Genomic DNA, 21,376 nt, shown 5'->3' with positions numbered 1-21,376 from the left:
TTTTACATTTTTCATCTTTATGTTTACTGTTTCCCCATGTGAGAGCCCCAATCTTTGTTTTAATCTCTGTAACATTTTTTTAAAGTTAGAATAAAGGAGCTTATTCACTTCCTGGTTCCCAGTCTGTGAGAATGCTGCATTGTGATTGGCTGCTTAGACAACTTGTAGACGTCACAGCAGCGCATGTTAGGGATTCCCCATTAACTTACACTGATCGCAACCGAACGTCGGAAAAGCTGAACTTCTTGCCACAGAGATCGCAAGATCTTTGTGGGAAATTTACTTTGGGGGCCAGCAGCAAGCACCTTTGCTTCGCCAATTACGTGCCAATGTGTAACCGAATCATAGACCAGAAAACTATGGAAATTTCTGGTCTGTGCCAAATTGCTGATCACAGCCAAATTGGCGGTAGGGCCACTACAGTTAGCTTCAGCACCCCTGTTTTGGGAAGGAAAAATCATCCAGGATTCCTGCTAACCTTTGAACCCATGCTGGAAAGTGTACACATGCAGGCGTCTGTTAGTGAAGGCCCCCACAGTCAAACGGAACAGACCTTTTCTAGCTAACACGAGGTCAGTGACGAGGAAAGCATCTTAAAAAGCTCTCTTTATTTGATCATTAGAGAGCATTCTCACTAGGAACAATGAAATGAAAACAGAATGCTGGAAATACACAGCATCTGTAAAAAGAAAAAAAGGGTTAGAGGGTCAGCATGGGACCCTTGGGTTCTGTCTAAGGATCTCTGCACAAAAAGGGTTAGTCTTTTTGTTTTAAAAACCCACTTTCTTTCCAGAAGTGGTCAGACTTTCTTTCCAGAAGTGGTCAGACCTGCAGCTTACTTCCAGCATTTTCTGCTTTGAGCACATAAATTTAGGCTAACACACTCCAGTGCAGTGCTGAGGGAGCACTGCACTGTCAGAGATGCCGTATTTCGGATGAGACGTTAAACCGAGGCCCTGTCTGCTCTCTCTGCTATTTCGAAGAAGAGCAAGGGAGTCATCCCCGGTGTCCTGGTCAATATTTATCCCTCAATCAACATAATTAAAAAATCAGATTACATCATCACATTGCTGTTTGTGGGAGCTTGCTTGTGTGCAAATTGGTTGCCATGTTTCCCACATTACAACAGTGACTACACTCCAAAAGTACTTCATTGGCTGTAAAGCGATTTGAGACGTCCGGTGGCCGTGAAAGGCGCTATATAAATTTAAGTCTTTCTTTTTATTTCAGGTTCCAAAAGTTGCAATTTTTCTTTTTATCTCAATTAGCAGGTTTCCCTCTGGAAACTGGGGAAAAGTTAAAATGCATGGATTGCAATTAATACTGTTGGAAATGCTAACGATTATAATTAATATTGTTAGAAATATTATAGATTGTAATTAAAATTGTTGGAAATGCTAAAAACAAAATGATTTTTTCTTTACTGAACGTTCACCCCCTCCCCACCCCCATTAAGATTTATGTGCGCATCAAGTTACAGAATTCCAGTGCTGGTAAACGGAACACTTCTCTAGATTCTGCATTCAGTGTTTGCATCAAGCACTGCCAGGTCAGCTGAAACACAGCAAGATGCCTCAGATATCCCTCGACCAATGCCACTAAAACATATCGACTGATCGTTTATCTCCTTGCTGTTTGTGGGATCTTGCTGTGCACATATTTGCTGCCGCGTTTCCCTCCATTGCATTGGTGGCTGCAGTTCAAAAGCACTTTGTTGGTTGTAAAATGTGCTGTGCTGTCCTGAGGACTTGAAAGGCACTATACCAATGCAAGCTCTTTCTATTTGTTTGCTAAACTTTTTGAAACGCAAAAAAATGTTATGAGGGTGGTACCTGGCAGCTTTGGTGGTATAGCAGGCACGAGATCTGGCTGCTGGAGCAGGTTACCCGGGTATACAAACCACTCCTTTACTGTAGGACACAATCTGGCAGCATCAGGCTGGGCATCTAGAAACAAAGAATAGGATTATCAGCTGCTGCATGATGGCCTCTTTTCGTCTTTTGCAAAATGCTGAACACATTTTCATAGAATTTTACAGTGTGGAAGGAATTCACCCGGCCGGCCTCCCCTCTTCCATAAACTTGAGCTCATCCAAAACTCGGCTGCTCGTGTCCTAACTCACACCAAGTCCCGTTCACCCATCACCCCCTGTGCGCGCTGTCCTACACTTGCTCCTGGTCTGACAACGCCCCAATTTTGAAATCCTCACCCGTTTCAAATCCATCCATGGTCTCGCCCCTCCCTATCTCTGTAACATCCTCCAGCCCAACAAGCCTTCAAGATCTCTGCACTGCTCAAATTCTGACATCTTGCGTATCCCCGATTTTAATCGCTCCACCATTGGCGGCCGTGCCATCTACTGCGCAGGCCATAAGCTCCGGAATTTTGTCGCTAAACCACTCCACCTCTGTACCCCTCTCTCCTCCTTCAAGATGCTCCTCTTTGACCAGGCTTTTGCTCATCTGTCCTGATATCTCCTTCAGTGGCTTGGTGTCAAATTTCTATCGATAAGCCTCTTGTGAAGTGCTTTCGGAGATTTTGTTACGTTAAAGGCACTATATAAATGCAAGTTGTTGTTGCTGCTTCATAGAAACATACAAACATAGAAAATAGGTGCAGGAGTAGGCCATTCGGCCCTTCAAGCCTGCACCACCACTCAATAAGATCATGGCTGATCATTCCTTCAGTACCCCTTTCCTGCTTTCTCTCCATACCCCTTGATTCCTTTAGCCGTAAGGGCCATATCTAACACCCTCTTGAATATATCCAATGAACTGGCCTCAACAACTCTCTGCGGTAGGGAATTCCACAGGTTAACAACTCAGTGAAAAAGTTTCTCCTCATCTCAGTCCTAAATGGCTTACTCCTTATCCTTAGACTGTGTCCCCTGGTTCTGGATTTCCCCAACATCGGGAACATTCTTCCCGCATCTAACCTGTCCAGTCCCGTCATAATTTAATGTGTTTCTATGAGATCCCCTCTCATCCTTCTAAACTCCAGTGAATGCAGGCCCAGTCGATCCAGTCTCTCCTCATATGTCAGTCCAGCCATCCCGGGAGTCAGTCTGGTGAACCTTCGCTGCACTCCCTCAATGGCAAGAACATCCTTCCTCAGATTAGGAGACCAAAACTGCACACAATATTCCAGCTGAAGCCTCACTAAGGCCCTGTACAACTCCAGTAAGACCTCGCTGCTCCTATACTCAAATCCCCTAGCTATGAAGGTCAACATATCATTTGCCTTCTTCACCGCCTGCTGTACCTGCATGCCAACTTTCAATGACTGATGTACCATGACACCCAAGTCTAGTTGCACCTCCCCTTTTCCTAATCTGCTGCCATTAAGATAATATTCTGCCTTTGTGTTTTTGCCCCCAAAGTGGATAACCTCACATTTATCCACATTATACTGCATCTGCCATGCATTTGCCCACTCACCGAACCTGTCCAAGTCACCCTGCAGCCTCTTAGCGTCCTACTCATAGATCACAACGCCACCCAGTTTAGTGTCATCTGCAAACCTGGAGATATTACACTCAATTTCTTCATCTAAATCATAACTGTATATTGTAAAGAGCTGGGGTCCCAGTACTGAGCCCTGCGGCACCCCACTAGTCACAGCCTGCCATTCTGAAAAGGACCCGTTTATCGCGACTCTCTGCTTCCTGTCTGCCAACCAGTTCTCTATCCATGTCAGTACATTACCTCCAATACCATTTTGCACACCAATTTCTTGTGTGGGGCCTTGTCAAAAGCCTTTGGAAGTCCAAATACACCACATCCAATGGATCTCCCTTGTCCACTCCACTAGTTACATCCTCAAAAAATTCTAGAAGATTTGTCAAGCATGATTTCCCTTTCATAAATCCATGCTGATTTGGACCGATCCTGTCACTGCTTTCCAAATGTGCTGCTATTTCATCTTTAATAATTGATTCCAACATGTTCCCCGCTACTGATGTCAGGCTAACCGGTCTATACTTGAATGTTTTCTCTCGCCCTCCTTTTTTAAAAAGTGGTGTTACATTAGCTACCCTCCAGTCCATAGGGACTGATCCAGAATCGATAGACTATTGGAAAATTATCACCAATACATCCACTATTTCTTGGGCCACTTCCTTAAGTACTCTGGGATGCACACCATCAGGCCCCGGGGATTTATCGGCTTTCAATCCCATCAGTTTCCCTAACACAATTTCCCACCTAATAAGGATATCCTTCAGTTCCTCCTTCTCACTCGACCCTCGGTCCTCTAGTACTTCTGAACATTTAGGAAGGATAGACAGAAAGGAAAAGGAGGTGGGATGGCGTTGCTGGTTAAAGAGGAAATTAATGCAATAGTAAGGAAGGACATTAGCTTGGATGATGTGGAATCGGTATGGATGGAGCTACGGAATACCAAAGGGCAGAAAACGCTAATGGCAGTTGTGTACAGACCACCAAACAGTAGTAGTGAGGTTGGGAACAACATCAAACAAGAAATTAGAGATGCGTGCAATAAAGGTACAGCAGTTATCATGGGCGACTTTAATCTACATATTGATTGGGCTAACCAAACTGGTAGCAATGCGGTGGAGGAGGATTTCCTGGAGTGTATTAGGGATGGTTTTCTAGATCAATATGTCAAGCAACCAACCAGAGGGCTGGCCATCCTAGACTGGGTGATGTGTAATGAGAAAGGACTAATTAGCAATCTTGTGCGAGGCCCCTTGGGGAAGAGTGACCATAATATGGTAGAATTCTTTATTAAGATGGAGAGTGACATAGTTAATTCAGAGACTAGGAAAGGTAACTTTGATGGTATGAGACGTGAATTGGCTAGAATAGACTGCCGAGTGATACTTAAAGGGTTGATGGTGGATAAGGCAATGACAAACATTTAAAGATCACATGGATGAACTTCAGCAATTGTACATCCCTGTCTGGAGTAAAAATAAAATGGGGAAGGTGGCTCAACCGTGGCTAACAAGGGAAATTAAGGAAAGTGTTAAATCCAAGGAAGAGGCATATAAATTGGCCAGAAAAAGCCGCAAACCTGAGGACTGGGAGAATTTTGTAATACAGCAGAGGTGAACAAAGGGTTTAATTAGGAGGGGGAAAATTAGGGTATGAGAGGAAGCTTGCTGGGAACATAAAAACTGATTGAAAAAGCTTCTATAGATATGTGAACAGAAAAAGATTAGTGAAAACAAACATAGGTCCCTTGCAGTCAGATTCAGGTGAATTTATAATGGGGAACAAAGAAATGGTGGACCAGTTAAACAAATACTTTGGTTTTGTCTTCACGAAGGAAGACACAAATAACCTTCCAGAAATACTAGGGGACCATGGGTCGAGTGAGAAGGAGGAACTGAAGGATATCCTTATAAAGCGGGAAATTGTGTTAGGGAAATTGATGGGATTGAAGGCCGATAAATCCCCGGGGCCTGATCGTGTGCATCCCAGAGTTCCTATGGACTGGAGGGTAGCTAATGTAACACCACTGTTTAAAAAAGGAGGGAGAGAGAAAACGGGTAATTATAGACCGGTTGGCTGACATCAGTCGTGGGGAAAATGTTGGAATCAATTATTAAGGATGAAATAGCAGCGCATTTGGAAAGCAGTGACAGGATTGGTCCAAGTCAGCATGGGTTTATGAAAGGGAAATCATGCTTGACAAATCTGGAATTTTTTGAGGATGTAACTAGTGGAGTGGACAAGGGAGAACCAGTGGATGTGGTGTATTTGGACTTTCAAAAGGCTTTTGACAAGGTCCCACACAAGAGATTGGTGTGCAAAATCAAAGCACATGGTATTGGGGGTAATGTACTGACATGGATAGAGAACTGGTTGGCAGACAGGAAGCAGAGAGTCGGGATAAACGGGTCCTTTTCAGAATGGCAGGCAGTGACTAGTGGGATGCCGCAGGGCTCAGTGCTGGGACCCCAGCTCTTTACAATATACATTAATAATTCAGATGAAGGAATTGAGTGTAATGTCTCCAAGTTCGCAGATGACACTAAACTGGGTGGTGGTGTGAGCTGTGAGGAGGACCCTAAAAGGCTGCAGGGTGAATTGGACAGGTTACATGAGTGGGCAAATGCATGGCAGATGCAGGATAATGTGGATAAATGTGAGGTTATCCACTTTGATGGCAAAAACACGAAAGCAGAATATTATCTGAATGGCGGCAGATTGGAAAGGGAGAGGTGCAACGAGACCTGGGTCTCATGGTTCCTCAGTCATTGAAAGTTGGCATGCAGGTACAGCAGACGGTGAAGGCGGCAAATGGTATGTTGGCCTTCATTGCTAGGGGATTTGAGTATAGGAGCAGGGAGGTCTTACTGCAATAGTACAGGGCCTTGGTGAGGCCTCACCTGGAATATTGTGTTCAGTTTTGGTCTCCTAATCTGAGGAAGGACATTCTTGCTATAGAGGGAGTGCAGCGAAGGTTCACCAGACTGATTCCCGGGATGGCTGGTCTGACATATGAGGAGAGTCTGGATCAACTGGGCCTTTATACACTGGAGTTTAGAAGGCTGAGAGGGGATCTCATAGAAACGTATAAGATTCTGACGGGACTGGACAGGTTAGATGCGGGAAGAATGTTCCCGATGATGGGGAAGTCCAGAACCAGAAGACACAGTCTTAGGATAAGGCGTAAGCCATTTAGGACTGAGATAAGGAGAAACTTCTTCACTCAGAGAGTTGTTAACTTGTGGAATTCCCTGCTGCAGAGAGTTGTTGATGCCAGTTCATTGGATATATTCAAGAGGGAGTTAGATATGGCCCTTACCGCTAAAGGGATCAAGGGGTGTGGAGAGCAAACATGAAAGGGGTACTGAGGGAATGATCAGCCATGATCTTATTGAATGGTGGTGCAGGCTCGAGGGCCGAATGGCCTACTCCTGCACTTATTTTCTATGTTTCTGTTTGTGTCTTCCTTCGTGAAGACAGAACCAAAATATTTGTTCAACTGGTCTGCCATTTCTTTGTTCTCCATTATAAAATCACCTGAATCTAACTGCAAGGGACCTACGTTTGTCTTCACTAATCTTTTTCTCTTCACATATCTATGCATGGTTCTATGGTTCTATGAATCTAAGAATGGCCATTTGGGCAAAGAACCAGAGGGTGTAGAGGAAGGGGGAAATATGGAAAAACAAAATGAGAAAAATACAACACACCACAGCCCTTCCACTATTCAGATGCACTCTTACAACATTTTGTACGTGATTTTGTAGAAGAGCAGTGCGCAAAGACCTGGCTTCCATACCCAAACCTGCCAATTTGTACTGGCTGGGCAAGGTAAGAAATCAAAAAAGATGGAGCAATCCAATAAGCATAACTCTCTGCTTTAAACCGCTATGTACAGCGGGGTTATTTAGATTCTGAGCATTTATTTCCATGTTTTTTTTAGCGGTCTGTTTGAAAGAGCAAATGCTTATGGCATCAGGGGAACTGGCATGGTGGGATTGTGTGAGAAAAGCAAACTAATCTCAGCTCTCCTGATGTCTCAAATGATAAAACTGACCCCATTTAATGACCAAATTCCCCTAAGAGCTGCACATGGAAGATTCATCCCACAGTCATTAACCTAAGGGTTCAGGTTGATGCGAGTGTGTATGATAATTCAACATCCTCGCATTGTCAGGTTTAGTAACTCCAAGTTCACTGAGGCTTCTATCAGCACTCGATTTCAACAGGAATAAATACAAGTATGCCAATGATCAAAAGCTTATACATGAAACAGTGTCATCTGCCGTTAGAACGAGCTAAGCATCTGCAGGAATCCCTACTTGATTCAGCTGCTAGAAGAATCCCGTATATGGACTGTCGAGCAGGTCGATAAACGATAGCTTGTCCAGGAAGTTCAGTGTCCAACTCATCTTCCAGAGTGTTGCTGCACGACAGCTCCCCAGCATTCAGGACGTTGTAAACTGCATAGCTTTCTGCTTTGATGTGCTGTTCCCTTGCAACCTTTTTAAATTGTAAAAAAAAAAATCAGAATATAGATTTAACGGGAATACTATTTTTTAAATAAAATTAATTATTGGGATGTGGGTGTTGCTGGCAAGGCCGGCATTTATTGCCCATCCCTAGTTGCCCTGAGAAGGTGGTGGTGAGCTGCCATCTTGAACCACTGCAGTCCGTGCCGTGAAGGTACTCCTACAGTGCTGTTAGGGAGGGAGTTCCAGGATTTTGACCCAGCGACGATGAAGGAACAGCTGATAAATGTCCAAGTCAGGATGGTGCGTGCCTTGGAGGTGATAATGTTCCCATGCACCTGCTACCCTTGTCCTTCTAGATGGTGAAGGTGTCGGATTTGGGAGGTAGACTCGCGGATAGCCTTCAGGCATTGAATAATAAGTGCGGTGGTTTATAAATTGTTCCCGTCTACAATCCAGAAAAGGTGAGTTTGTTTTAAAGTAAGAACATAAGAGTTATGAGGGAAGAAATCTTTGGGTTACTCTGTTTAATGACATTGCAAATATATTCATAAAGAGTTCCCGTGGCTAATGTTTCTGGAGAAAGCTTTTTAAATGTATTTATGATTTCACTGGACAAGCTGATGACTTCGGAAGAGGAAAAGACTATAGGGCTAGAACTTTGGTTTGCCCATTTTGAGACCCAGCTGGTCGGTAACTGTAGCGCCTTGTGAAATTTAACAGCGTATACCGCGAAATTAGGTTTCAGCGCCCCAAAAGAGAAATGGATTGGTAAATCAGTCGTTGCACAATTCTCTTAGGGCGGGGAAGGCGAAAATCGTAGCGATAAATTGCCAGAGCGAATGTGGATGAGGCGATGGTCGGTAGACAGCCTGTTGTTAAAGGGGATGTAAGATGACTCTGTGCAGGCGCAGTTTCACCATCTCAGTCTGCTCAGAGCAGCAACATGGCTGAGACAGCTGGTGGCCAGTGTGCCCACCGGATTTCCACCGCGGCCCTGGAGGCTTTGATGGAGGCTGCCGAGAGGCGAACGGATGTCCTGCAGCCTGAGAGAGGCCGGAGGACACCGCCAAGAATTTTTCGGCATTTGTGGAGAGAGGTGGCACAGCACGTGCCTGCGAGAAGCATGGTGCCCAGAACTGCAACACAATGCCGCAAGTTGAACAACCTCACTCGGGTCGTCAGGGTGAGTTCCCTTTCCATTAACCTTACGAGGTCATAATGTGAACCTCACTGTCTCTCACAATGTACAGTCTGTGCAGTACCTGCTCCTACACTATGTGTACCAGGCCATGGGCTTCGTTGTTGAAGAGAGCTGCAAAGTTCCGCCTCAGTTCAGCAACCATACCCTGGGCCTCTATGTGTAGCTCTCCTTCTTAGTCCCTACTCAGCCCCACACCCCTCCTCTTCGTACTTATTCACCCTTTCTATGCGTTGTAAAAACGTTAGCCTTATCCTTAATCTTAGCTGGTAGCCACCAAATCCCACCGTTCACAGCCACTCTGTGCAGCTACTGAGCATCAAATGGACACCTGCACACTTCCATACAGTAGCAGCTATTCAACTCTGCAAGGCACATTTGGCAGACGATTAGCTGCACACTTACTCACACCTTCTGCTTGTTATTGCAGGCGACACTCGCTCACAACAGGCGCCAGCAGCTGCAGACCGGAGATGGGGAGCCTGAACTGCCACCCTCACGGAGGTGGAAGAGCAAGTGGCCGCCATCACAAGCGCAAAAGTGGGTGTGGTTGGGGTCGGGGAAGCCGAGCATCTGGGGACAATGACAGTATGTTGTTCATCCCCTTTCCCTCTTAACTGAGACCATTTCATCCTGAAACCATGTGCCTTGGCCACTTTACATATAAATGTCCTGTGTCACCTCCTTCTTCCCTTCCTGCCCCCTCCCCTGCTGCTAACCACACTTCTGTCGCTTTGTGCTTACAGATAATGAGCCAGAAGCGCAACAGCCTGTCCATGAAGCGTCCACCTCCAACAACGGGGGAGACGAGGAGGAAGGGGACGACAGTTCTGCGTCACTCCGGCAGGATCCATCTGCTCCAGACAGTGGGGATACCACCTCAATGGACGAGCTGATCTCCCTGGGGTTTCCCGAGCCTGGGGCTCCTGGACCCAGTGGCCTGCAGCAACGTCCAGCGTGAGGGGACGCTCGGGGGCTATCTCCCCCAAGGATGAGTAGGCGCCCGAGACCTGCTAACCTGACTCAGATGTGGACCTGGATTTGGAGGATCTGGGGAGAGATTTATGGGTGCGTTGGCAAGGGTCCCGCAGAGCGTGGATGCATTTGCTGTGAGGTGGGGAAGGCCACCTCAAGCACTGCCCGTGCCTCTGAGCATTCCATTGAACACATCCTTGGCAAGTACCAAAGCATGTTGGAGTCAACAATTGACCGTGGGGACCCAGAGGTAATGGCGCATGCCATGGCTGATGTGGCAGCAGCTATCACAGCACAGGCCAAAGCTACGCAAGGCCTTCGTGATGTGACGCAGTCACTAGTTGGTGGCATCAACTCTTAGTCTGGTCTCATCCTCTCTGGAGTCCCCACAGTCCAACAGGGAACTAGGCCAGAAGTAGGCCAGAAATCTATGTTCCAGCCGATTGGTCCAGATGTTGAAGCTCTGCCCCGGGGGAGTGGCAGTGTGTCGATGGAAATGGAAGGTGCTGCCCTCTCTCACGATGACAACATTCCGGCTCCCACAACTGCCACTCTGTCTCTGCACCCCACCCGTCCCAGACTGCTGCCACCCATGCTGAGGTGGTGCAGTCCGCAGCTGGGTCCTCCTAGGCCCAGAGCTGGTCCAGGGCATCCTGCGAGACCATCTGCAGTCTCTGCCTCTCAGACACAGCAGCCTTCAAGCAGCCTTGCTGCAGGCACTGGGGACACATTAAGGTTGAGCACTAGGCGTGGGAGGGGTGGGAAATGAGAGAGTAAGTCACAATAATAACTTTGCCCACCATGGCCAGATTTCCACATCTTGTAAATATAATTGTACATATTTTGTTGCTGATGTTTGAGGCCTGTTGTTTGTGGAAGGGTCTTGGCATAATATGGTTCATGGGAGCTGGTCTTTCATTTCAGATGGGAGGGGCGTTTGTATATATAAATCATGAAGTTGCTTGCGTGTTATGCTGTTTCAAGGGGCATTTGTTACATTCTTTTTTTAGTTGCTGGTGAAGGATTGTTGGTGTGCTGCTTGAGGGCACACTCTTGTTAGAGATAATAAAATATTGATTTGACCGTTTGCATTGGCATGATGTATATGAATTGAGAATATCACGGAGCTGCGTCATCAGCCTAGCACATAGCGATGTGACTATGAGGCCCAGTAATCATCTGGTTGTTGATTCATCGGAATCAAGGTAGGATGAGGTGCTGACGTGTGGCCCTTGCAGCGGCAGGTGCCTCCTCCATGGTGCTGATCCTCCTCCTCGTCTACCTCGCCATACTGTGCATCGTCATGCTCTTCTGCCTATTCCTCCTCTTGAGGCAGAGCTGCAATCCCCAGTGGCAATGCCTGGGCCCTCACGATGGCCAGGTTGTGCAGCATGCAGCAGACCACAATGAAGCGCGAGACTTGATCAGGGAAAGTGGTCAGACACTGCTCCTCAGATACGTCGAGGTATGATAATTGCTCCCGATAAACCCCTGGGGGGTAAGGACTCCTGCCCCGACATCTATGGGGTCTCCTCATTTGTGGCTCCACATTCCCAATCTCCCGCTTATCAACTGCTTGGACAAGGCGAGGGTGGCGTGTTACCACTGCACCCATGTAAAAGCACACCTCAAATCGCAACCAAACTGTAACTTTGAAGACTGCCTCAGCAATCCCAATATACGCACTGTGCTATGTGGAAACGCAACACTCACTGTGTCCTCTGAGTAACTCGGTAGTTCATCCCTTTAATTACCCTCCCGGTAGCGCCCAAAGATGTTGAGACCGCCTGGTGTCCAGCGGCTGGCGGTTAAGTGAGGCGCACAAAGTGAAGTTCGCATCCGGGGCGTTAGCTGGTCGTTGCACGCGTACTGACGCCATGATCTGGCTGTGGTTAAACGGCGAGGCGATAATTGTTAACACCGCCGGTAAAAGTCAACCAAAGTTTCCGGGCGAGGCTAAAATATCTGCAGCCAGGCGTTAAGCCACGAGCGACACTTTACCGTCTCTCCGAGGCGCTAACTGGAGGCGATAGCCAACCAAATTTCGAGCCCAATGGTCCAAATAAGCCTGTTCCTTTTTATAAATCAACCCTACCTGCTTATGCTCATCATCCCCCTTTCTCTTTCTCTGCAGTTAAGGTGAGGCATAAAGGAAAGGAAAGAATCTGCATTTATATAGCACCTTTCACGACCTCAGGGCATCCCAAAGCCCTTTACAGCCAATTACGTACTCTTGAAGTGTAGTCACTGTTGTGACATAGGGAAACATAGCACAGCAAGATCCCACAATACATGACCAGATAATCTGTTTACGGTGATGTTGGTTGATTTCCTCGTAATGTTACTCCCCTCCTTCCCTCGTGATGTTACTCCCCTCCCCCACTCCTTCCCTCGTGATGTTACTCGTCTCCCCCACCCTACTCCTTCCCTGTGATGTTACTCCCCCTCCCCCACTCCACTTCTTCCCTCGTGATGTTACTCCTCTCCTCCTCCTTCCCTCGTGATGTTACTCCCTCTCCCCCACCCTACTCCTTCCCTGTGATGTTACTCCCCCTCCCTCACCCCACTTCTTCCCTCGTGATGTTACTCCCCTCCCCACTCCTTCCCTCGTGATGTTACTCCCTCCCCACTCCTTCCCTCGTGATGTTACTCTCCCTCCCCACTCCTTCCCTCGTGATGTTACTCTCCCTCCCCACTCCTTCCCTCGTGATGTTATTCTCCCTCCCTCTCCTTCCCTCGTGATGTTATTCTCCCTCCCCCTCCTTCCCTCATGATGTTATTCCCCCTCCTTTCCTCGTGATGTTACTCCCCCTCTCCTGTTCCTTATACATGAGAATTTACTGCCCACACCCGGGCCTCGCTCCTCCCCACACGCGGGCCGATCCTCACTTGGACACTGAACACGTTGCTTTGTGCGTTTGATTGCAGCGGTGGCTGTTGCCTGGTGGGCTAAGGCGTTCGAGGTGTTCCCTTCACAGCAAAAGCAGAGGATTCCTCGCACAGAGGCTCTCGGCGCAATCCAAGGCATTTCTTTGGTGTCGGAGGGAACAACCGACGTTGGACTATCATTTGCACGTGCGCAAATCTTCTCAATTCGGTCACATTGTGTGACATAGAGAACAGGAAGCAACTTGTGCGCAGAAGGCCACGCGCAGCTTCTTTGTCGTTGGCAGGAGTTATCCCCCAGTTCGGCACTGAAGCGCCAGCCTAGATTATGCGCACAATTCTCTAAAGTGAGGCTTCAACCCATGAACCTCTGACTCAGGAGGGGAGAGTGCTACAATTGAGCGAAAGCTGACAACTTAAGGTCACACAATAATAAATGCTAACTGGAGGGCTGCAATAAAGCTCAGTATTTCTGAGCATGAAGGCAGCTTTATCACATATTTGTAGAACACTGAGGAATACGATTACAAGATCCCAACATACAAATGCAATTTACTTCTAAATCGAGCAACTTAAACATAATAATCAATTGACGAAATCATGTTTGCCAACCAACTAATACTGTTTCTGCCCTCTTAGGGACATCGGTGACTAGTGGCCTATTTGAATGAACCATTCCTTTTATATCACCATACTCTGTTTGACTCCATTGAAAATATTCTTCCACCGGCAGCTCATTCCAGGTTTTATGCCCAATGCACAGAAGTAATTAACAGTGGATGGGATTAGACAGCGGTTTTTCCGAGGTCCAGCTTCAAATCCTGCTCACTCTCCTGGCTGTAAGGGTTTCTGTCAAGTGAGTTTGAACAGTTCCTAGTGGGTCCACTAATTTGGCAATCTCACTCAGAGAGGGGCAGGAACTGGAAAATGGCACACGGTTGGGTTACTCTTCTGAGGCTGGTACTGAGGCACATTGTTGAGGGAACTGTCTTCGCTCTGCCTGACCTGGGAGTGCTTGATGCCAACATTAGGAGCCCAAAATGGATGGTGTTCTAATTCTCAGTCTCTGACATCCCTAACTTTTTTTGCACATAAAAATTCTCATTAAGTCATTAAAAAAAACGTGCCTGAAAGGAAAGTGATCTTGATTTTTTTTTAAATGAAAGAGAAAGAGACAGAAAAAAAATCTCAGAATTTGAAGGACACGTATATTGCTGTTGAAAGTTCTCCATCTGAAAGTGAAGGATGACATAGCGGGAATAGGACATCCTTGGTGCCAGCATTAAGTCCTCCCAGCTCACATACACCAGAGTTATATATAGATCCATGTCTCTACACTGCCTGCCAGTTTGTTAATGTTCAGACCCCAGTGGAGGAAGCTGTTCTGCACCAATGCAACACTTCCACTTCCCATATGATACATCCTCATCGAATAGACATTTTGACCATAATTTTCAAATCTGTTAACAGGATGTGGGCAAGGCTGCATGTATTTCCCATCCTTAGCTGATCCTCCCATGGTAGTGTTAAGTAGGGAATTACTCGGAATTTTGAGCCAGTGACAATAGATGGATGGCGATATATGTCCAGGTTGAGGATTGTGTGCTGTTGAAGGCGTTCCCACAACATTGTGCTCTTGAACTTCTCAAGGCGAAAAGTCATGGAGCTGAGAGCTGCGATCAAAGTAATATTGGTGAGTTGCTGCAGTGCAACCCTCCAGTGCTGCACTGTCTTTCGAATGAGCCATTAAACCAAGGCCTCGTCTGCCCTCTCAGGTGGACGTAAAAGATCTCATGGCACTAACTGAAGAACAGGGGAGCTGTCCCTGGTATTCTGGGACATCAACCAACATCACTAAAACAGATTATCTGACCTTTACCTCATTGCTGTTTGTGGGAGTTTGCTGTGCGCAAATTGGCTGCTGCGTTTCATACATTACAACAGTGACCACACTTCAAAAGTACTTCATTGGCTGTAAAGCGGTTTGGGATGTCCTAAGGTCGTGAAAGGCGCTATATAAATGAAAGAGGGTGGATATTGAGTCAATTGTGCCAAAATGAGGCCAGTTTGTACTGTGGACTCTCAGCCAGTAACAACAGAGTTGCATTTGCCCAACTTAATTTAGTTAGGGCAGTTAGAACACGGAGAGAGGCGACGCCCATCCCTTGACCTTGAGCTGGATTCAAACCCGGGTCCCAGAGGTGAAAGGACCTTGTACTAATTGACACTTTGAAACTAAGGCACTGTTCATTAAATATGTTCCTCAGCTCACTAGCTTTTCTTGGTTCCTCAAGTATGTCACAAAAACAGATGGTATTTAATAATACATTGGGCTGTTTCATGCTCTTGTCACCCTAATACTGCCAGAATAGTTTGCCTCAACTCATTCCATTAACATATGTTAACTACCTGACTAAAATACAGATGGCGAGTCAAATACACACCTGCAAAATCTTTTCGTCCGAGCAAATGGCATTTTCATGGTGGCCCATCACTGGAGATGTTTTGTTGTGAGGAAGCCAAGGTGAGTACTGCCCGGGCAAGATGTAGGATTCCACTCCCACTTCCAGCAAGCTTCCAATCGAGTGGCGTTGCAGATTTCTCTCCACCTCTCTCAGTCCGTCGTGCGAACGGGCCACGCCGGAGATGTAATGCGCCACTGCCGCAACCATCTCCTTCGTGTGCCTCGCACTTGGGCCACTTGGTGAGTACCCAGCCAAGCATTGGCGCCTCAGTCCTTCCACCACGTTTCCTGGCACCACGTCGTTGCCGAGAAGGCAGGCCAAAAGCGGCAAGTCCGCCATCTGCAGGCTGAGGGAGCGGCAGAGATGTTCTCGTGAGTACATGACGGTAGCCAGTTTGTCCAGACGCAGCTTGCTAACGGAAAGGTACGGCACAGTGTCGTAAATGAGGTAGTCTGTGTCCTGACCCAGGATTGCCATACAGCCGTTTAAGCTGGCGTAGCTGGCGATTTCATAATCTGCTTCTTGCAGGGAACAGATGGTGTCTAAGCCCATGGACTTCAAGGCAAAGCGAGTGAATGTGGCCAGCCCGGACGGAATGAAGAACATGTCTCTTCCTGGTTGGCATGCCTTTGCTTTTATATACTGAAAGATTTTTGCTATCTCTCGGTTGTTTGTCAGCCGCCGCTTGACCCATTCATCCCTTTTCTTCTGCTCTATTACCCCATCAAAGAAGAACACCAGCCCGATGCCGACTGCTACAAAAGCATCCACAAAGGTTTTCAGGCTCTGCAGGTATTGGCGCCATTGCCCGCCGTGCACCCAGGCCTCCGGAGTGTACCAGTGTCGCAGACAGGCCATAGCGTCCACCACCACAACGGGGGAACGTCCGGGGTGGGAGCGCCGGTGCTGCTCTGCCATCTCCTTCAAATCCACCTGCACGCTCGTAGCTGGGCAGACGTGATCCACGAACCGCTGGAGACCCTTCACGCCCATTGCCGAGGTCAGTTAATAATCCCGACAAACAGCATCGGAAAGGCTGGAGAGGAAGGAAGGAAAATATTAATTATATAGGTCGAAAACTTGCATTCATATTGCAAATTTCACATCCCAAAGTGCTTCACAGCCAATGAATCACATTCGGAGCCGAGTCCCCGTTGTCTTGCAGGCAAATGTGCGGTAGCCGCTGTGCGCACAGCAAGACCCCACAAATAGCAGAGACGAATTGCCTGCTTTTCCAGTGTTAGCTGAGAGATGAGTGTTAATCCGCACGTGAGGAAAACTCCCCTACTCTTCTTTGAAAACGTGCCACGGGATCTTTTAGGCAGAGAGTGGTCTCGGTTCATCGGCTCATCCGAAATACAGCACCTCTGCCAATGCGGCACCCCGCTCAGTACTGCACTGACGTGTCAGCCTAGATTGTGTGCTTAAATCCTGCAGTGGGGTTTCAACCCACCTTTTGACTCAGAGATGAGAGTGCAACCACTGAACTCAACTGACGGCAACTACCCAAAGAATAACTCTATATCCTGGTAAAATGTACCGGCACAGAAATTGGCTCATGTGAAAGCCGGTGCGGACTGGGCCCAGGGATCGTTCCCTGTGCCGGAGCGGGAGGATCCAAGGCCCACCCAATATCTAACCTCGCGCATCATTTCCGTCATGCCAGCGAGTTGCAGACACCTGCTGGGTGTCTCCAGGCATATTGAAGGGTGGAAGATACCTGTGCGCGAGTTCTTTTAACGTGGGTTGGCCGTTGCACACCGGCTACCGCACGGGCTTAGCTGAGCAAGGTCTTGGTCCATGGCGCGGGGGTCCAAGACGACTGGAGACCCGGCACTGCTGTATGAGCCTAACTGCCTATTGCGAGAATTGCCTACATGCAGAAAACAAGCGCAGGCAGCAGAAGGAGCGTGCGGCAAGCCAGTCCCCCCCACCACCCTTTCCTTCAACGATTGTCTGTCCCACCTGTGACAGAGACTGTAATTCCTGGATTGGACTGTTCAGCACCTAAGAACTCACTTTTAGAGTGGAAGCAAGTCTTCCTCGATTTTGAAGGACTGCCTATGATGATGATGCCTCCAGGCAGCTTGTCAGCAGCAGCTCCCAGGTAGGAGGGGTGGGGTGGGGTGGGGGTGGAGGGGGTTGCAGCGATCGGGATAGGGAGTTTGGCGATCGGGAGAGTACTGAGCGGGCGCAAGCAATGGTCTAACGAGCTGCAGTGGGGCCTGGAGGAGCACTCCTGCTCCTCCCAACTCCATAATCTGGTAAGTATATCTTACAAAACTTACTTTTTCATGTGGCCACCTGCAGCAGTCCCTTTAAGGAGCACTGGTTAGGCCGCGTGTAAAATCATAGACTGATGCAGCACACAAGGACGCTCTTCGGCCCATCATGCCTGTGCCGGCTCTTTGGTAGAGCTTTTCAATTACTCCTACTCCCCTGCTCTTTCCCCATAGGTCTGTAAAGTTTTTCCCTTCAAGTATTTATACAGTTTTCATTTGAATGTTACTAATGAATCTGCTTCCACCACCCTTTCAGGCAGCGCATTCCAGATCAGAACAAGATGTAGACAATGCTTTATTGAACGCAGCCAGTTAGGGGAAATCAATGTGATTAAGGGGGTATGAAAGAGGCGTTAATGCAAAGGGCCTAGCGCCTGCTTCAGGCTGAGCCCTGGACACCTCTCTTGATGCCTACACCAATATGGGAGATGGCACACTTCCTCCTCAGCAAGAGCGCGCGCATGTCATCCGCCATATTGAATGCTTGTGTGCCAGTTTTACGCATATATAAAAGTTGCATTATCATCCAATTTCTAGGCCACTGTGTTGTGACAGTATATGTCCTCTTGCCACTATTTCATTTGCTTATTTCAGATGAACATGTCCATACATTTTTATGCAAGGAGTAATTTTAAAGCCTAACTTTTGCAACAATTGCAGTTCGGAAAAGCCACACCTCACAGCTCTATTATAAACCTTCAGGTGCAGATTCAGAATACTGGAATTCCTAAACATTCGGTATCTGTAACATCAGTTCCTGATGTGATGTACCCAGAGCGTGACTATATAGTTAGATCTAGGGCACTCTTCCAGCATAAGGTCTCGTACATTAATTGTGCTGCCAACACCACTCTAAGCTGTGACTTATGTATTATATTACACAGCAGGGTTGTAACAAGGGAATTTTCAGTATGTGTGCTGCAGACCAATATTGCTGATTGCTCGACAGTCAGGGGTTACTCTCTATATAACTGCCATGAACTAGGAGTGGGGGAGGAGGGAGGAGACATCTACTTTGAGTAGCATAGGGACAATTATTGTATTATGTTTCATGCATTCAGTCAAATCCTCAAGAGTACAGAAATTTCCATGAAAGCACTTGCTGTAAACCACCTGCTGTTCACCAAAATTGCTCTCATCAGGAATTCCCATTTGCACTGTCACTAACCTGATCCCCAAACTAATTATCAAAGTCTGAGAAAGGCATCAATGTGTGCTATCACCTCCTGTTTCGCAATAAGAACAATGCAAAACAAGGAACGGCAAATCCTTTTTTTGAGGCTTTGGAAGAGTCGGTGGCTAAAAGTGCTCAGAACCTCATTGGCAGCCTACACAGGGCAGGAAGTTGGGCCTCTGACCTCACATGATGCATAGCTCCCATGCCGCCCAATTTCAGGTATTGACCAGAAGAAGTGGACCTTACCGTGAGCCTGCAGAACCCTTGTTGGCAGAGGGAAATGTGTAAATCAGACCTTGATTTTAGATGAGGTGGTGCCACCAAGCAAGCTGCCTGTATAAAAGGGTGCAACGTTAAGAGAGTGACCCACCCTGATTTGACTAAATTTAAGCTCATCCAAAACTGTGCTGCCCATGTCCTAACTCGCACCAAGTCCCGCTCACTCACCACCCCGGTGCCCACTGACCGACATTGACTCCCGGTTGAGCAAGACCTTGATTTTAAAATCCTCATCTTTTGTTATCAAATCCCTACACGGCCTCGTCCCTCCCTATCTCTGTCGCCTCCTCCAGTTCCATAACCCTCCGAGATCTCTGTGCTCCTCCAATTGTGGCCTGTTGCGCATCCGTGATTTTAATCGCTCCAACATTGCCGGCGGTGCCTTCGAGTAGATAAGACTGTGCCAGTGCCAATCGTACCTGGGGAACTCTGAGGAAACCTGTCTTCGGTACCTTCACTAAGTCAGAGGCTGTGTCAGGGCTATGACACCAGCCGCAGCCTGATCTGCAGACTACCCCCAGGAATACAACGGCACTACCTGTTGCTGTGAAGGTAACTACAGCCATTCAGCTCCTCGAGCTTGTTCCAGCTTTCAATTATATCATAGCTGATCTGTATCTCAACCACATCTACCCACCTTGGATCCGTAACCCTTATCTAACAAAAATCTTTCAATTGACACCCCAGCCTCAAGAGAAAGCGTTCCAGATTTCCAGCACCCTTTGTGTGAAGAAGTGCTTCCTGACATTATCTCTGCATGGCCTAGCTCTAGTTTTAAGGTTATGCCCCCCCCCCCCCAACTGGACACCCCCACCAGCGTTTCCCTCTGACCAACCCATTCAAATCCTTCCATCATCTTAAACACCTCATTTAGATCAAGGAATGCAGGCCTAATGAAAGTAAGCATTCCAGGCCATGGCAAGGGACATCAGCTGCACGAGCCAGCTGGCAGTACACAGCGCCATCAAACAAGCCCGAGATGTCAGCTTTGCCATGAGCACCACTGTCATCAGTTTCAAGAGGAAAGGACCCAGCAGCTGAAGAGGGCTCAGATCTTCTCTCTGTCTGGCAGGGTACCCATAATTGCAGGGCATCGTTGAGAGAACTAATAGCCACCAGAAATTATTGTGAGCACTACAACGTGTTCATGTACAGGATGGGCTTCCATTCTATAAATGGAAATTTAATAATCACTGAAATATAACCCCGCACATGAAATACCCATTTACCAGGGAGCAATCATGGCTCATTTATTCTACAACAGTCCGCCTCTTTGACAGGTCCTGCAGATTGAATATTTGGCTTTTAGGAGACCAGGGCTGCCCTGACACATGACATCACTTGGGAACCTCCATTCAGCAATGCGGTGCCAATACAACGAGGCCCCCAGGTCACCGCCAGGGTCCGTCAACTCGCTGAAACATCTGGTTCTGCTGTTTGGACCAGTCAGGATGATGTACAGCTCAACAGTCCAGCCAATGTGAGCAAGATCACCACTGTGTACTGCATGCTTCACAATCCAGAAAGGTACCGGTATGTATGTAGCCATCATCATCGTAGGCAGTCCCTCAGAATCGAGGAAGACTTGCTTCCACTCCTGAAGTGAATTCTTTGGTGGCTGAACAGTCCAATACGAGAGCCACAGACTCTGTCACAGATGGGACAGACAGTCGTTGAGGGAAAAGGAGGCTGGTTTGCCGCATGCGCTTTCCGCTGCCTGCGCTTGATTTCTGCATGCTCTCGGTGTTAAGACTCGAGGTGCTCAGCGCCCTCTTGGATGCACTTCCTCCACTTTGGACGGTCTTGGGCCAGGGACTCCCAGGTGTCAATGAGGATGTCGCACTTTATCAGGGAGGCTTTGAGGGTGTCCTTGTAGCTGTTCACCTTTGGCTCATTTGCCGTGAAGGAGCTCCGAGTAGAACACTTGCTTTGGGAGTCTCATGTCTGGCATGCGATGTGGTCTGCTCAGCGGAGCTGATCGAGTGTGGTCAGTGCTTTATTGCTGGGGATGTTAGCCTGGACGAGGACACTGATGTTGGTGCACCTGTCCTCCGAGGGGATTTGCAGGATCTTGCGGAGACATCGTTGGTGATATTTCTCCAGCAACTTGAGGTGTCTGCTGTACATGGTCCATGGCTCTGAGCCATACAGAAGGGCAGGTATTACTACAGCCCTGTAGACCAT

At 47.7% G+C, this 21,376-nt stretch overlaps 1 protein-coding gene across 8 annotated transcripts in view; it reads right to left on the bottom strand.

Moving 5' to 3' along the window:
• The window catches only part of fam120b (family with sequence similarity 120 member B), a 112,002-nt gene that overhangs the window by 72,067 nt on the left and 18,559 nt on the right, over positions 1 to 21,376 (bottom strand). For all 8 annotated transcript variants that reach the window (XM_070889152.1, XM_070889157.1, XM_070889158.1 and 5 more), the window contains exons 2-4: positions 15,434 to 16,490; positions 7,778 to 7,958; positions 1,833 to 1,946 (exon numbers count right to left, since the gene is read on the bottom strand). In XM_070889152.1, coding sequence (XP_070745253.1) covers positions 1,833 to 1,946; positions 7,778 to 7,958; positions 15,434 to 16,447 — 1,309 coding nt within the window. In that variant the 5' untranslated portion in view covers positions 16,448 to 16,490. The remainder of the gene's footprint in view (positions 1 to 1,832; positions 1,947 to 7,777; positions 7,959 to 15,433; positions 16,491 to 21,376) is intronic.

Source organism: Pristiophorus japonicus, chromosome 9, assembly GCF_044704955.1.
Source record: "Pristiophorus japonicus isolate sPriJap1 chromosome 9, sPriJap1.hap1, whole genome shotgun sequence".
NCBI classification, from domain to species: Eukaryota; Metazoa; Chordata; class Chondrichthyes; family Pristiophoridae; genus Pristiophorus; species Pristiophorus japonicus.
Note: the sequence above shows the minus strand (reverse complement) of the source record. Positions and strands in the feature narration are given on the sequence as shown.